The sequence below is a fragment of the Phasianus colchicus genome, chromosome 6, assembly GCF_987193195.1.
Source record: "Phasianus colchicus chromosome 6, bPhaCol1.hap1.1, whole genome shotgun sequence".
NCBI classification, from domain to species: domain Eukaryota; kingdom Metazoa; phylum Chordata; class Aves; order Galliformes; family Phasianidae; genus Phasianus; species Phasianus colchicus.
The window spans coordinates 34,819,742-34,838,092 of record NC_143441.1 but is presented as its reverse complement, the minus strand read 5'-3'; the positions used below and the strand labels follow the sequence as shown (position 1 = coordinate 34,838,092).

Below are 18,351 nucleotides of genomic sequence, written 5' to 3'. Positions count from 1 at the left end.
TCATCATTTCCCAAATAATAGATATAAAATTATGATTATTAGACTTCAGAAATCTGGATTTGATTAAACATTTTATTAACATAGTGGCATTTGAATTGTTCAAATGTAAAATGAATTCATAGTTGTAATTACAAATCAATTTCTGCACCAACAGAAATAGGAAAGAGTAGATATATATAAATTTGGCTTTCTATATTTTTATATATACGCTTATTGATTCAATTTTTAATATAATATTACTTTCTGAACATAATTATTCTAATAAAAGATTTATTCTGTGGAGTGTTATTCATATTGCAAATGCTGCAGGATAGTAGCATACTTTCAGATTTTAGAACATATCTTCAGACAAAGAGTCATACGTCACACACAATATTAATCCCGTTTTCTGTCTATTTTCAAGGAACTGCATAATTTCTCCATGTCTCTTGATGGCTCACCGTAGAGAGGATTTGAAAAAGAGGTAGTATTCTCACCTTCATTGAATGGATACTAAAAATAAAAAAGAACAAAATTTAAAAAACAAATAATTAAATTAATTAGTTAGAATGCATCTGTCTTACTGGAAATTTTTGAATTATTGTATGATATAACAAATAGCTACAGTAAACAGCATTAATGAAATTACTATTATGAGGATCTTGGCAGCCAATCTAGCCCTATTATCTTCCTAAGATAACTAGCACCTTCCAGAGCTGCTAGTATTTAAACAGCACTTTAAGTGACTACTTTCTCTTTCCTCTGCTACAGCATTTTATTTAAAAGGCCAACAGACACCCTACTTTAGAAGAGAAATGTATTATTACATACCTCATACCATGGAGAAACACTGACTTGAACAGCAGGTGAAGCAGTGTATCCAGGAAACTGCAAAGAGACACAACAGCTTCAGAATTTTATTTTATTTTTTTGAGCTGTAAATGATATTCAGAAAATATCCTTCCATGTGGCTATTATACTAACACACTCTATGAATGCCAATGGACAAGCGTAAGACAATGCTAGGCTTGCATAGTTTCAGTGTGGAGAGAAGTTCAGAAAGATCTGTTCTTTCTTTATGAAACTTAGATGCCCACAAGTGCATCACTTATGTGTACTCAGCTGGAGACAAGAGATGTTCAGTTTTTATAGTATGTTTTGATTTGTGATATATTGTTCAGATTTAAGGTTCATCAGACACAAACAAAACTCACAACTCTTGTTTTTCATTTTAGAGGAAGAATTAGTAAACACAAACACAGTATCTTCACAATCTTAAAGAGAAAAGAGGAAAATTTGGTACAACACTGTGCTTCAATCACAGTGCCTGTAGCTGCCTTCTCTGAAAATCTCTCCCCTGGCACTGTGCTTCTGTTTTTCAACTTGCTATTAAAATAAGACTGTCAGGAGTATATTTTAAATGCAATACAGATATCCTGATAAATTGTATGTTATTGAGATGGGAGTGTTTCCTACTTGGAGCTCTCATAAACCCAAGCCTGTAACTGAATTATTTGGTCAAATGTCTCTAAAATCACCTGTAAGGAATCTTTAAGAGATTGTACATGACGTATCACAATCTTTTTTAAAACTGTGGCAAAATATTATATTACTGACTATGGAAGGGACAAGGAAATTCCATCTTTCTATTTCTATCCTAGCTTAATTGTTTCAGTTCTGACAAGGGTAATATCAAAATGAGGGTAGAAAGGATGTTTTAAATTTCATTTGGCTCCCCCTAAACTCAAGGTGATTCAAATGTATTATTTCCAGTGATAAATAACACAGAAAGCTGCATTTTAAGTCAAGTACATTTCTCTTGTGAAATTTAAAATATAAATTATAGCTACCATTCTGTTGTTATAGCTAAATCTTGTCTTGAATTCTTTTCCTACACTATGTTCACATTTAGATATACACTTTATTCACAGACTTCTTCTTTACCCTACGAGTCTCTCAATTATGATCAACAGGTAGCATTAGGGAAAAACGTGACCAAGGAGCAGACGCTGTATAGACTTGTTAGATTACTTTCAAAATGAATTTCACAGTGATGGAAATAGTAATGCACATTTTCTTAAATTTAACTGAACGCATGAAGACAACTTGAGCACCTCTGCGTGTGATGCTTTGTTGCTGTTGTTTTTTATTTTTTTCCTGAAGTAATAATAATTCTCTTTGATATATCTGGCTAAATGCTTCATCTAAAATTGTTTAGTTTTTTTTTTTTCTTTTTTTTTTTTCTTCTCACATTCAGCAGCCCACAGACAGTATTAGTTACAAACATCAAGATGTTCTCAGAATTGGGTTGATTTCAAATCTGCTACACACTGAAAAAGCACTGGAACTGATCTGATGCAGTAGTTTTTAAGTCTTTAATTTTATTAAATAACAATCACTGGTGGGTTATGCTATTTGTCTTAGTGGGAGACATATTTGAGGGCTACAAACTCACACATTTTTGAATACATAGGACCAGCTGTTGCTGCTTACCTTTGCTTTTCCAGATGAACTAAGATCTTCATACAATGGATTGGCAAATGAAGTATTTATGGTTTCCTCTACTTTCCTTCAAAAGTCAAACAAAAAACAATAAAACCCTCCAAAACCACGCAGGCTGCCAAAGAATTAGATAATTTCAGGATGAAAAAGACTTTCTAAAAAGTGAAAAAAATTTACATGCTAAATATATTCTCAATTCAACTCTACTAAAATGAATGAAAACAAATATTTCTTCCATATAAGTGTGATATATTAAAAAAAATTATTTTTCATTTGTTTCTGTTAAAAAACATATGTGCCTGGATATGCATAGAGCTATTAAGTATTCATAAAATGCAGGCATTGTGCTATACATTAGATTAAACAACATATTAGCTAAAATATTGCATTACTTTAATGTGCAAGGACTTTTAAAATTAATGCAGGGAAAGCATTTTAGGCTATTTATATAATCGGAAATAGCTTTACTATTGTAAGTATTCTTCATACTTTTTTGCTGGAAAATCAAGAATATTTTAAGAATCCCTGAAGACACCAGATTGTAAAAGTTTCATGAATGGATGTAATGCCTTAAGCAATTTAAAACAGACAAATAGGAGAAATTGTGGGTCTTCTGTTCATTATCTCACCTCGAAGGTTAAACATACGCTTTCCCAACAGAGGCCTTCACACATTTCACTTTTTTTTTTTTTTTCCTACCTATATCTGAAGTTTTTTTCCATATACATGACTTCTAAAAAGATGCATTTAGCTTTTGTTTTCCCCACTGGTGCTTTTAGGAGTAAAAATATCTCCCCCACTGAACTTTGGCAAGGCATATACATTACATACACGTCTTCATGCATACAAAAACCAGTGTTTGTACAATATACTAAAATAAAAAGTTCTCTAACACTAATATTCAATTACAGTGGTTAAGACATGGATTTTCTTCTATTAAAAAAGTAGTGCTATTCCAAAGCTGTTCCTACAGGTGCTTTAAGTGCTCTCTCCTTATTAACTTCCATCCAGCCTCTGTGTTACAGCACTGAAGGAACAAGAGAAACCACCATGAAGCAGCCATGAAGACATAGATGATGGAGTGGTTAGGAAGGGAAGTTGCTGATTCTCAGTGAGAGCCAGGGGCAAAATACACTGCATGATTTCTTTAGCAAAGAACTGAAATCAAAATAGATGCTTAGGAGAACTATACAGTCTACAGAAATATATCCCCTTATGAGTTAAATCTGTGCAAGAAAGGCTGTAAACTAAAACAGATATGTATCCTTAAAATCTTTCACAACAAGCCTGTCAGAAAGCAATTCCTTCCAATGTCAACATCATAATTCTTTTTGATTTCCTGTCACGGCAATGTGACAAGCTGAATACTTGAACCTGTTGGTTTGTTCATTTGGCCTTAATCATACAGTTAATTATTCTTGGCATTCTGATGCTGTTAGTTAGTTTAGTGAAGCTATAACATATTAGGTTATTTATATGCGCCTGAGTGCATATTTGCATACTAATTCTCCCAAATAAAGTCCATAAAACTTACAGAGAATTGATTTTTTTACTCTAAAATTACCCTTTAGTTCACAAAACCTGAGACTAGAAGAAAACTCAAATAAGAAGTTTTCAAGAAACTTGGCTGTGCTTGTAAGTTTTTGCCTGAAGGGCCAGATTTGCATGCCTTTATTTTGGTATCACATTCAGACATCACAAACCATATGTATGGGCTAAGATCATGATATGGAAATAAGGTTCTGCTTGAGTTAGTGAAGACACTTAAAAAGGGCAAATCACACAGTTTACAGAGGGAACCCCCCAATGTGCCAATAGGAGATGATAAGGATAGGGATAGTTCTGATTTGTTTTTTTTCCCCAGACTAAAGAACTGAATAAATTTTTACATATTTGAGCAAGAGCATTCCAAGTTCCTAGCTGTAGCCTGAGGGCAGAAAGGAGACTGAACACAGATCTCTAGCTTCCTCTGCAAGTCCACTAACCAGCAGGCTGCCATGCAAAACTGAGGGCACAAAAATGTGTTGGCTGTGTTCTTTAACATCTCTCTGTATTTTGTGCTGAAGTTGGTCCAGCTTATGTGTGTGAGGTTTTCTTAAGCATAGTAATTCAGACTTCCTCAGGTTATCCAGCATATTTCAGATGTCTTTAGAGTTTAGGTCTGAATCATGAAAGAGCTTATGCAGTCAGGCATCTAATGGGAATTTAAGGGCAAAATAAGGGCACTGGTTGTTTTTATGCAACTCAGATTTATATGAAGTGAAGAATAGGCTTTACAAACTGATCTGCAAGGAACTTAATGACAAAGTAGTGCTTTGGATTTCATATTAACTTGCATACCATAAGTCACATATGTGTTACCACTGTACAAGAAGGGCAAGGGTAAACCATCACTCACAAAAATTATGGTTCAGAATAACTAATAAATTTGAAATGTAGAAAAATTAGAAAACCATAAATGCCAAGTCCAGGAGAATGTACCAATCAGGGAATAAGAATAACTAGGGTTAAAAAAGCCAAGCATATAATGTTTTAGAAAAGGAGAACAGCAACAAGAAAAATGATTCAAACATGGGTAAAGCAGTTCAGAGAGAACTGTGTTTTCTAACATAACCATATATACCACAATAGGAAAGGAATAATCATCGTGGGATGTAGACCAGGTCACATGGGTAATGGTTTTGCTAAACACATCTGCATCTCCTAGTAAAAAAACTGCTGCCTTCTCTTAGGCTTTTCCATATAACTTCAGCCATATGGGAGAAGGCTATCTACTTCACAAAATGTCTGTCTGTGTAGAAAGGGACTGCTCAGTAACATCATGTTTTCTAATGGAAAAGTATAGGATATGGATTTCATTGGTTTGGAGATAAAACTGGGAATTCTCCACTTTTCAGTATACTTTTCAATTAAAAACCAAGTATTTCTCTTTGTCTGTGCACAACTTTGTAGGAAATACAGTACAAGAAGAATGTTTATCATCAGGTTCACATAAGAATAAATTCCTAATGGACCAAAGAGTCAATTAAAATTAAGATGATCATTAAAATAACCCCTTAAAATAATTCTTTATAGAGGTTTCAAAGGTTCTGCTCTAAATAGTAACTGTAACTCAAGATTTCAGTTTCCAAATCATCTGTGAAATCTTTTAAGCTAAACTTAACATTTGCAAAAGTACAATATATTTTGTGTATCCCACAGAAGAAATGGAGGACAGGACGCAAGGAAGGCAACCACTCTAAAAGTTTCATTTAGAATCACTTTAAAAGTTGCTTTGTTGATTGATTAGCTTATTAATATGCTGCCAAGGTTTTCTAGGTCCACACTTTATATACATGGAGGCATTTAGGAAACATTATATATGTACATATATATATGGTCAGTTCTTTGCATCTTGAGACTGAAGCCTCCAGAACAAGAGATTTCCTCTGTTCTTTCAACATGTCACTTTCAGTTTCTTTGCTTGCTTTTCTAAGTGTGTTAGCCATGAGATATACATATCAGAAAAAACACTTAGTAATAGCAGAAATAGCTGAATACTTCTTATTGTAGCAATAGTTTTAATGCTTCAGAAAAAAATATTCTATAGAAGTAGGAATGGATTAGGATAGCAACATTAGACTAATAAAACAGCCCCCAAACTACAGATAGGGTTGCTGCTTCACAACTTTTTTTCTTTTTCTCCAAAAGTATATCATTTTCTCTCCTTCTATAAGAAGAATATATTTTTTCCCTCTAGTTCACAAGCCAAAAAGAGATGAAAAAATGTAATTATATTGTCATTTTGTTAATCACTTTGGGATATAGGAACAGAAGCACAGCCACCTCAGGCAGTTATTCAAATGCCCTTGGAGAACCTCCTCCGGAATACACTATTCATTTCTTCACACCAAACATTCAGAAAGATGTGGTCTAATTGGACAGGGTCTTGGGGCAATGAGGAATGATCATTTTTGTAACTAACCCTTAACCATAAGGAGAGGCTGAAAATACTGAGCTTATTTAGCTTGCAAAAAGCTAAACACTGTAGGGAGGTAAAAAAAGTTCAAGTGTATATAACAAGCTTTTTGCAGGGAGGAGGGGAATGTTTATCTATATATCTCCACGATGAATAGGACAAGAACTAATGACCTTAAATTGCAGAAAGACATCTTGACAGTTAGGAAAAGACCTCTCTTTCTACTTGCAGTACCAAGATTGTCCTAAGAGGCCATCAAATCCATGTTACCTGAGTTCCTTAAATGCAAATGTAGAAGAGTCATATTTGAATCTTTCCTGTGGCAGGATGAAGAATTACATTTATTAGCCCTGGTTTCCATGACTTTCTATTATTCTAAAATAATAGAGCCCCTCAGTTTTTCAGTCCCTTGTCTATACGGTAAGATATATTATTGATATGCTTTGAAAATTTTGCATTTTGTAATCATTTCAACTGATAGGACTGATAACCACTGTGGTGCATTAGCACTGCAGCTGATGGCATAGATCAAGATTGGGAAAGAAATAAGTTGAAAGGATCCAGAGACATCAACTGCACTGGAGACAATAGCTATGTTTCTACATAGCTTAGCTAGATGGAAAGTATTTGATTTTCACTTTTTGTCTTTTGTTCTTGAAAATAAAATGAAGCATTAGAGGGCAGATGTATTAAATGGAAGTCAAAATGCAGTTTTGATTCTATTAAGTCAATAGGGACAGATGCCACTGGAGAAGTGAAGCAACTGGCAGCCTTCTCTTCTGAACCAGAATGCCATCTCTGGAACATGAACAAGAATGTGAGAAACATACATGCTTCCTCCAATTTGAGAATTCTCTACAAAAATTTCACATATATCCACCTGGGAGCTGGGAAGTTGCTTGCATATCTGAATGCCATTCCAGTAGATTTTACTTCATTCTACTAATGAAGTAGACTGCTGCCAAGTTCTGTGGCAGGCTGGTATTGTCCATTAGTAAATAAATAAATGACTTCCAGTAACTCCCACTTAGACTCTGATGAGTTTCAAGCTTGACAATCAGAGATGAAATTATTACTAAGGAAGGAGGAGTGAATAAAGTGAGAGAAAAGCATGTTGTCTGGATTGGAGGGAGAGCTTATATCACTATCAATTTTTCCAGTGAAGAAAAAGAGGGATGAAATGAAACTCTCAGGTGCTCACTGCTTAATTGGGACAACTTCTAAAAGCAACATGTGTTTAATGACTTACAGTGTACCACTATTGCCTCCTAGCTGGCTTGCTACTGGAAAGATTATTTCTGTGGAATCTGAAACTTTTCCTTTAGCTTTTGTGCACATTCCTGTGCTATTTCATTTGAGGCATAGGTGGATCTGCATTAAATTTAAAAATGCGCTGAGAGCTAACAAATTCTGTTAGTGTGCTTCTTTGAGGAGCAGCTACAAATTGTTTTTTTATTTTGCATTCGTTGTTTTATACCAGGACAGAAAAAAGGAGACTCTTAAAGAAATTATTAAAAAATAGTTAAATAGCAAAACATTTTTTTCAGAAGGCAGTAAATACGGGCTTAAGTGTGCAAAAGCTTCCCTGTGAAAGAGAGAGCAGACACTTTAAAGTATGGAATTCCTCTAATGCCCTTGAGAAAACAACACAACCCTGGAAGTCTAAAAGAAGACACAAGACTCTGAAATGAAAATGATCTGTAGGAATGTATTGTGCACAATTATTGCTTTTAGTTCATCAAATTCCATTAAAAAAGAAAAAGAAAAAAGAAAAGAAAGAAAGTAATCAGGAGTTAAATCTCATGCCTCTATGTGGTGCTATCACATTGTACATTTTACAGACTTATGCAAACACTAGTCACTTCTTATTCTCAAGCTTTATCTCAAATATCCAAACTACAGTATTATAACATTGGTTAACTTTGGGCTAGTCATTGCTGATTAGGTAGTTAAGGAATAAATTGCATTAATTTATTGCTATGCTTCCAGCCAAGATTTTTATGTACCAACCTGTGCTGGTTACCAAGTATGTAAAGACAAAGAGAAAAACTTGAATTTCTATTCTCAAAGTTTCATATTTCAGTGTTTTCACAAGTTCAAAATTTCAATGAAATTGACACTTGGTAGTTAGATTATTCCTTGACGATGCCTACAAAATGCAAAATTCAAACTAACATGTTAAGTCAACTATGATTAAAAACAATGAAAATAGAAATGTATATTCTGTGCCATGGGTTCAGAGATTTGATAGTATTAGTCAGTTCCTAATAGAAAAACTCAGAGCCACAAAAATCTCCAGCATCATAATTCTGGTAGCTCCACTGAAAACAAATCAAGACCAGAATGAGTAAACTATCTAATGTATCCAATCTGCTACAAGATATGGTTTAGTAGCTTAGTGGGTGGTAATGGTGATAGGAGTTTTGTTGGACTAGATGATCTTATAGATCCTTTCCAACCTTGTGATTCTATGATTCTATTATTCTAATCTGGTGTTGGTTTTTTTTCCACAGCTCTGACTCTCTTCATTTCAGAGGTGTCATAGTAAGAAGATTCTTATTCAGCCCTGTTTTTCTTCATAACTAACAGGATGCTTAAGTGTTTGGCATATTGCAACATGATAACTGTTCATAGATCAATATAAAAAATATCTCTAATTTTTTTTTAGCATATATACCTACAAGAAAGGAAAAAATATTCTTCAAATACAGATATGATAGGGGAAGAGAAATGGAAAGCAGTGCAGTAGCCCCTAAGCAAATATTTGTGAAAGAAAAAGGGAAGTGTTTAGAACACAAGAGAAAGTAGCTTAAGAAAAATAATTTAATTTAAACACCATCAAACATATTTTATTTGAAAAATATTAATTGAAATTACAAACAAATTTAAACAGCTCTTATGATACAGCTTATCTTGCACTTCTGAGTTGTCTTTCTATGTACATACTTCAGCAGGTTGCATAAATGGAAATGAATTAAGCTTAAAGCTTCTGTGAAGTAAGATAAAGCAATGCTATTATTCCCACTTAACAGAAGGTGAAGCAGACATAAAGAAAGTAGGTGATGCTATGCACTCAATTAACAGTAGCACAGCCACTAAATGTTCTTGCTTCAATGTTTTGCCTCTGCGTCTGTAGACAACCCTATCTGCCAGGGGTGGTATGCAGTGTTAGGAGAGCTGTCAGCAGCAATAACATCAGGGCAGATCACGCAGTTTAGTAGATAGTTTTGGAGATAGCAACATCCCAAAAGTAAGAAAGGTCTATAGCAAAACAGAGGTTGAAAGGAGAAGAGACGTCTCTGAATATGAGTTTTCGAGAAGAAAATGAAGAGTGAGGGAAACTGAACAACATGAGAGTGAACAAGGCAGTTCACTATAGGAATTCCTAAAAGGGAGAAACTGACAGTTGTTGCTGATGGAGAAGGATTGAGCAGAGTAAGTAAAGAGATAGGGAGAGATGAAAATATAGGTGCTACAGGAAAATTAAAAAAAACAGCAAAAAAATCTTAGAACGTAGAAATTACCACAGCAATGACACAAAGGGCTAAAAGATAAGAGATCTGCGAAATAATGCACTGTCAACCTGGGGTAGGTCTTATAAAAATGAAGTCAAGTAATTGGATAAAGAAAGACCTTTAGTATTACTAGCAATGTTATCCAAAGCACTTGAAATATATTTTTAAATAAAACAGCAGCAATTTTGCTGATTTCTTTCAATCAGTGAGGATGATCTTAATGTAGGAGGGTGTTAGAAGACAATGTCCATTCTATTTGCACAGTACTGATAGCAAGTTGGAAGAAAGATGCATTTGGGGAAAAAAAGTCACCATCCAGAGCACTCATTCATCACATGCAAGACCAGTACTTAGACCAGAAGCCAAGAGTCTGTACTGGAGTGATTCTAGTGGAAGCCAGCAGTATCAGACAATGGGTGTGAGATGAAGAGGCAGAGTGAAGAGGTGAAAGGAATAGACTTGGTGTCAAAATAAACACTGATTAAGAGGACTAATACAAAATCAAACAGATTGTCAGCGTGTCTAGGTACCAAAGAAGAGGAGACAAACAGTATGATTTGTGGAAATCTTCATGTGATTCTGCAGTTTCACAACTTGTTTTTTTTTCCCCCAATTTATTAAATATTTTTTTAAATGAAAAACACTAATCTTTCTGGGAAAAAAGCCCTGCTGTTATGCCATCTAGGTATCACTGGTAAGAGTAAGTTCTCAGATGTGTGTAAATATTGGAATAATTTAAGGCAAAAATGTTCTCAAGGGAAATGTGTCCTCAGTAGCTTCAGAAAAAGCTGTCAACCTGCCTTTAATAAACTAATTTGGCCTCAGAGGTTTAAAGAAACCACAAATACATCATGTTTTTCACATTTAACCATCTTGTACTAAAGCACAGCTACTGCTATTAAGCTAGATGAACTTTACAAGTTAATCATATGAAGTTGAATCAAAACATTCTGAAAGTCATGCCATAACTCATTTTTAGTGGACTGGGGTCCACTAAGATCAGAACTAGAATGTTGAAAAGCTAGACTGAACGGGGATTTAAATGTTGAAACCAAGGAGACTGGGCAGTTAGCCATTGCTCTGTGCCACACTTCTGCCTGCCTTATACAAAATAAAAGTTTCACTTACATTTTGTGCTCTTTCTTCTTTGACAGGAAACATAAGGCACCAACTGCAATTTTAATCAGCAAGAAACTGATCCCCAACCCAATCCAAATATCTGCAAAATCAGAGCAATCAGACTGTTATAAGAAAAAAGGAAATACTGAAAGGATGAATAGAAAGATATTTCTTTTTTCCAGACCCAACCCACCATTTCGAAGGAGACTTGAAGTGGGAGACTGAAGAGGCTTAGCACTTATGTGACAACGATTTCCTTTCCATTCTTTTCCACATCTGTGAATAATAATAATAAAAAAAAATATCTGAAAAGACAAGAAGCAAGCATCATAAGCTATGGCAAGCACACGTATTTTTGCCACTGATCAAGGCTCAACTAGGAATTTAGGTTAGAAATACATAAAATAAATAATCCCCCCTTCTAATAAAAAAAAAAAAACAAAATAAAACAAAAACAAGCAAAAACAACAGCAGAAACCTATAAAAATTCAAAGATTAGATTTGGCTTCCTTGTCCATCTTGGCATGGTATTGTTATCCTCATGGCAAAAGATAGGTGGTTCATTTCCCTGCTCATTTACCTTTTATCGCTCTATCCCCCATGTGAATTCTAAATAAATTTTGAGCTGGGTATCTGGGATGCTGCTATAGAGAAAGATACACAATTAGAAATGAGATAGAAATCTCTTCACTTCTCATCTACCATTTTATTTTTATTGTTTATCAATTTCCTTACAAAACTGATACCCTTTATAAATATATATTCAAAACCAAAGTACTGCATTCTAAATTTGCAGTTCACTCCAAGTACAATCTTGACTTGAAGGAACCAAAATTCAAATAGTCTAATAGAAGCTTTTCAGTTATTGCTTAATAGTTGATCACAGTGCCCATATGTGTATCCATTTATTGATTTATTTGTTTAAACTTCTGGCTACTAGCTTTTGTTCCAGTCTTCACTATCAGAGTAAAGAGACCTCAGAGACCAGATCTTCGTTGCCTATGGGGAAATTTGTGATCATTTGGAGTGCCTCACACCATCCATCGGTACTCCAGGGAGTCACAAGTGGCAGTAGACACTTATACAGCCCAAATCAAGACTACTGTAAAAGGAAATTTACTCTGTAAAAGTAGAAGTACTTCATACAGTAGATGACAACTAAATGCAAGGCTCCTCATTTGATAAGCTGAACCCCACTGTGAGTGTCTCACTGGAATGACTTCTACCAGCTTTTAAATTATCTGAGTAGCTGGTGCTATTTTTTTTTTAAAAGGGCATCAGAAGGCAGTGATGGCAGCAATCCAGTTCCAGTCCTACTATTGTTACATGAATAGGAAATTAATTTCAATTCTCATAACTTTTTATGCATTCACAAACAATTAATTCCGGAGAATCTTACATTAAACTGCTTTCTTACTGTAATACCAACAATTTTTTTTGTAGTCATCAACTTTTGTGATGCACCTTCTACTTCATAATTGTGAGCTCATCTCATGCACACCCATCTTACATACACAGAATTTAATCTTTACATTAAAGTTGTTTTATCTGAACAGATGTGACAGAACACTGAGCTATTTGTAACGGGATAGCACAAGGTGCTGCCTATGTGTCATATCCCACCAGCTGCACTGAGTTAAATTAGGCACTCTGGAGAGAGGGGAGTATTTCACTTTCCTGCATGTGTTCAGATAAGTGTAGAGAGAGGCCAATTAGGATGATAGAAGCAGTAAGCATCTGTTTGCAGTCTCAGTAATATTTCAGAGTAATCAGGGTTTGTCAGAAAACAAATCTGTATCCTAATCTCAGGAATGACTGGAGGAAGATGACTTCACCAAAGACCAAAAGAAACTGATGTGGGATTTGTTGTAACTCCGGGGGCCCTTGAAAAATGGTGGATGGAGAACATGCTATGTGGAAAGTACCAGCTCTATTGGAACACAGTGAGCAGAGAGATTGATTTAATCCATCTCACGCCACAGACTTGAATTTCCTCTGGTTAAGGAGTTACTTTTTTCAAGGTTAATAAATGGTATATTAATGAAACCAAGCTTAGAGACTGGAGTAGTATCTTCTGACATGCTCATTTTAAAGAAAAAGTGGCACAATTTCAGCTGACAGCTCATGATGAGCTGCAGACCCATTGTATTCAGTGACTGAAAATACCCGGTCCCCTTAGTCTTCCTTTTTCTTCAGAATATTACAAAAATCATGTAATCCATAAGCCGTTCTTTTACGTGGACTGATGATTTTATACAAATGTGAAATTGCTCTTGGGCTCATACCAAGCCCTGTGGATCCATGTAGAAACACTGCAATCTGATGGTAATCACCCATCGAAATCATTTTCTGATTGCTCTCAATTGTATAATTTCTTTTCTCCCCATTTGCCAGATTTTTTGTTGAGCTAGATATGCTTTTAACCCAAATTGCTCCTTCTTGCCTGTCACTGCAGAACTTACTTGACTGTAAAAGGAAGAAAGAGAAAACAGATTTGCAGCTGTGCATAAGCACTACTCAGACGTGGTAAGAGAAGTGCCATCTGCTGCTCCACAACCAGTGGGGCATGACACACCTCAGAGCTGCAGAAACTTATTTCTTATAAAGCAGGTGCGTATACTGCTAAGAGAATGGGAAAATCCTACCACCTAGTAATAATTACTTTCATATGCTGTAATGTTTACATTTAATGATGAAATATCTCTACGCATTCATGCTATCTGCATTTGAATTATGGATGAATATTAGTTACCTTTTAGTCTGTTGGGAAATTAGTTCATCTTCCTATATATTCAACTACCAACTGACTTAGATTGGTCACATATCCTCCAAATCCTTGAATCCCATCCAAACAGTTTCATGTTTCATGACACACACTAATTAGGAAACTGATGTCAGATATCAATGGATAATTTTGTTCACTGAAATGGTTTTTCACTATGATATACCAGATTGTTACTGCAAATGTTCCCTAATAATACCTCTATTACTTATCAAAAAGGGAGCAAAAAAAAAAAAAAAAAAAAAGATTAAAGTGAGGGAAAGATAGAATCTCAAAAAACTTGGTGATTTAGACAAGTTCAAAACCAAAAAGGGGGGAAAAACTACTGAAAGACATGAAGCATGAGTTTTTATAGAGGGAGTTAGGAGGCTAGGAAAAAAAAGATGACAGTAGTAAAGACAACACAGATAATCCTCAAAGACAAGGTCAGAAAAGGAATGCTAAAGAACAAAAAAAATCTGAAAAGTGAAGATACTGCTTGGTTAAGATTTCTCACTTGTATATTCACAGATAGTTTTATTTGCTTATCTTTATCTCTGGAATAGGAACTTAGCCATTACTCCTAACAGTGAGGTAAAATGTAAAGTTATCAGAAAAACCCTGATTCTAATTTGGAGAACCATTCAAGTCTTTCAAGGCTCTTCCTTGCCTACTACATGCCATTTTCTCAATAAAAAAGAAAAAAAGAAAAAAAAAAGAAAATGAGTTACAGCTTGCTGAGAAGCATGTAACTTTCAGTAAAGCTGCAAAAAATAAAAAAAAAAAGCAAAAACTGATTGCTCATTAACAAGTTGATACAAGTACTACCTCTGCTTGCTGTAATATCTGTGGTGGAGCTAACGAGGGGAGAAAATATAACAAGATATTTAATGGTATTAGAATCTGCTAATAACTCAGGTTAGAGAAGATAACTGTTCTGCTGTCTGAATTTAAAATAAAATATAAATAATTCTAAACAAACTACTCCAATTATTCTGCTGCAGAGAGTCAAAATGAATAAATACTATGGGTGTTGCCTTACACGGGATAATAGATTTAGGTAAGAAATCCAGAAGACTATTTTACATGTCATCAAATAATATATATATCATTTTATTATTTGTCTATCATCTCTGCTATGCAATGGTTAGATAACAATAGCAGTTGCTGGCTGAGCTGAATCTGAGACAGGGAGAACAGAAGAGAAAAAACGTTTGATGAACTTCTCTACAACACTGGCTTCTGACTGTCAAAAGACAGTGCATGGCCGATGTTACTGCAGACAATAATACTAGTGCTAATATTAGGAATAATAATATTTTTTTTATATTTTGTAGTGATGAAAATGCAGTACTGGTGAAGTTCAAACTTGTACATAAAGATGGAAGAACCCTTTCTTTAGCCAAGCCCACACACTCTGAGACCTTAGAGAGTTCCACAAGAGTGATGTGAATTTATACATTCTCAAAACAAAATCCAGAAGCAAGGAAAAAAATAAAAACACATTAAAAAAAAAGATGAGAAAGGTAAATTTCAAACTGAACATGATATTACTTCATAGCATTTTTGAGAGAATGGAAGAGATTCTTTTAGCTTTACTGAGGGCACAAAGAATATTTTTTTGTGCTTTTGTGGTCACATTAGTACAGTCTCAATACCCAGATTTAGGCCTCTGGCTGATACTGCAAAACTCTATCAGTGAATAACAGAAATAATGCCATACAGTTATATGTGAAATGAAGTCTAATTTCAACTTTGTACTGTTTAGTCCTTGGCATATGCAATCCTGAAGTGAACTTTAATTACTCTAACAGCTCCAGGTAGGTCAAAGCAGCCTGTGGCTCAAGTCCAAGAGATGGCTCACTTGAAGTCTAGTTAATGAAGGAGAACACTCTTAATTACCTACCCCCTGCTGTGCGTGGACTGTATTTACAGTGCTTTACATTCAGTTGAGAGGCAAATAAGTTTCTTCCTCAAAGTCACTATTATCTCCCTTTCTGATGGGAGCAGCTAGGGATACATGGGTGCTGATGGTGGTGAAAGGACCTTACAGAGCACAGATCAACCATGTCTTCTGGGCAATGTGCTAAATCTTCATTAGCAGGTTAATGCCGGTTTTGAAGTAGTTCCTTAATAATCCTTTTCTGGTATTTTACTTTTAAGACAGACAATTCAGAAAAGGCTTTGAATTTATCTCTTGAGCCATGAACCTTAAATTCCACATTATTTATGTAAAATTAATTTCACTGGACTAATTAAATCTAGACTAATTAGCAGCAGCACATTTTACATGAGTCTTAAGCTCATCTGAAGCACTGAGATAGCCACTGCAATCCGTTCAGACAGGAAGTTCCCTCATAGTTGAAGCAGAAGGAGCAAAAGAGACAGACAAAATACACTTGAATCCTTCCATCCCAGTACACATCCTAATCTATCCTGCCTGACAAAATGTCTTCTCCTATTAGCGAGTTCCTACAGGAAAGTCACCCTGCACAGAGAATGGTTACCTTACAAATTTTCTTCTAGGAATTCCAACCCATTATTTCTTAATATGCATACTGGTAATACAGATGAGTGAACATTGCTTGTGTTGCTGAGCTTTCTGCCTGAGGTTACAGATCATTTCACTCAAAACAACAGATAAAAAACAAACAAGTTTTTTGTTCTTTTTGATGTTCATTCAAGGCAGGTTTAATTTCCAATAACATGTCTGGTTAATACACCGCTACGTTTCAGAAAATCAAACTTTATGCTGTGTTAATGATAGCATATGCAAGCCTCCAAATAAATACAGATGTTTTCTTGATTGCTCATTTTCATCTCATGCTTTGCTTCCTTTAGTCTGTGATAGATAAAAGCTCTGTCATTCTAGCCTGTCAGTATTACATATGGCTCTTGGATAGGGACAGTTGGCAATAGGGAATTGATTCCATGACCTCCGAGAGCAAGTATGAACATAGCTCCTTGCTAACTTGGAGAGAAAGAATTCCAAAAGCTGCATTTTCAAAGAAGATTTTGATGTGTATGAAAAACTAAATAGTGAAAACTTTTTTTCTTTTGTTGTTGTGGTTTGCCTTTTTTCCCCAACAGTAGTAATTACTAACATTTCATAATGACTAAGGTTGTTTAGTAAATTCAGAAAGAACAACATCCACTCATCTAATCACTTAATGCCTGGTATTAGCAGTATGTAAATTAAGGCAGTAAAATATGGATTATTACAGTCAGATTGCTCTCCACAATAAAATAAGTAGCATGACTCCTTATTTTAGGAGTATTCTCCAGATATTGTGCTTGCTTACAAATCTGTCACAAAATGCAAGTCCACGTATTCTGAGTGAACCCAGATTTGTCACTGTTAATGTCTATAGCACACTAGGTGGGAATCATTACACATATGAGTGCTGTCATTATGCAGGATCTACGTCATACCTGTTGGAGTGCAACCTGCTCCCGGAAAGGGAGCAGAACATAAAGGAAAAAAAAAAAAAAGAAAAAGCCCTCAGTTTGCAGAAAATAGACTTTATGTCCCTCTGTTATATCAGTGTATAGAGAGAACCTTTTCTGTTCTCTGTCTTTGCAGTTAACATTTTGCAATATAAGATTCACTAGATGTTTATGAGTATGATGAAAACAGCAACTCCTCATTCCATTATAAAATAAATGGAATAAAAAAATAAACATTATCTCATCAGTCTTTAATGCTGAACATAATATTTCAATATTGAATGTTTTGTGAATGGCCTCAGAAGATATCATACTTATGATGAATATAACCTTTTGCCTGCTGTCTATAGCTGGAATAAGGAAACAGATTGTTCCCTCTGTGGTTGAATTCACAGGGGGTGTGGGAAAAGCAGAAACTTCTGCTTTTTGGAAAAAAACATCTGAAGTGGATGGTAACTTTGAATGTCAAGAACTGCAGATCAAGCATTCAAATACTGCAGCTAGCAAGGAGTCCACAGAATCTCAGAATGGCCAGGGTTGGAAGGGACCTCAAGGATCACGAATATCCAACCCCCCTGCCACATGCAGGGCCACCAACCTCCCCATTTAATACTAGACCAGAGTCCAGGGAATAACAAACACAGGAATGAAAAAATATGCCTCTGTACAAACTTTGCTACTTCCTAAATGGTGGAGATGGCAGAGGAAGTTAACATTAAGATGACTATGAGTTATCAACACTATGTAACCTTGGGATGAGGAATGCATTAGGGGACGGACCTAAGCAGTACAAGCTGTAGTATGTAGATAAAGGCACATTAACCCACAGGGAGGGAACTGGACATTCTCTGAAATACTGTGTGCAGTTCTGCTCACTCCTCTTCCAAAAGATGAATGCCAAGAACTACTAAGCAGAGCAGAAAAACAGAAAATCTTGCAAGAGGATTCTGAAAGGTTTTAGCTTGTTTAGTCTACTGAAAGAACAGCCAAAAGACATATGGCTTTTCTCTAGAAACAATTAGGAGGATAAACAACAGAGCTATTGAGGGGCTATTCAGGTTATTGAAGGA

The 18,351-nt window shown here is 35.2% G+C and overlaps 1 protein-coding gene across 1 annotated transcript in view; it reads right to left on the bottom strand.

Moving 5' to 3' along the window:
- Nucleotides 1-375: 375 nt before the first annotated feature.
- MALRD1 (MAM and LDL receptor class A domain containing 1) overlaps nt 376-18,351 on the bottom strand; it is a 215,277-nt gene continuing 197,301 nt past the window's right edge. The window contains exons 36-40 of the mRNA XM_031614457.2: nt 11,267-11,349; nt 11,083-11,173; nt 2,473-2,548; nt 811-867; nt 376-492 (exon numbers count right to left, since the gene is read on the bottom strand). Of these exons, the coding sequence (XP_031470317.2) occupies nt 376-492; nt 811-867; nt 2,473-2,548; nt 11,083-11,173; nt 11,267-11,349 (424 nt within the window). The remainder of the gene's footprint in view (nt 493-810; nt 868-2,472; nt 2,549-11,082; nt 11,174-11,266; nt 11,350-18,351) is intronic.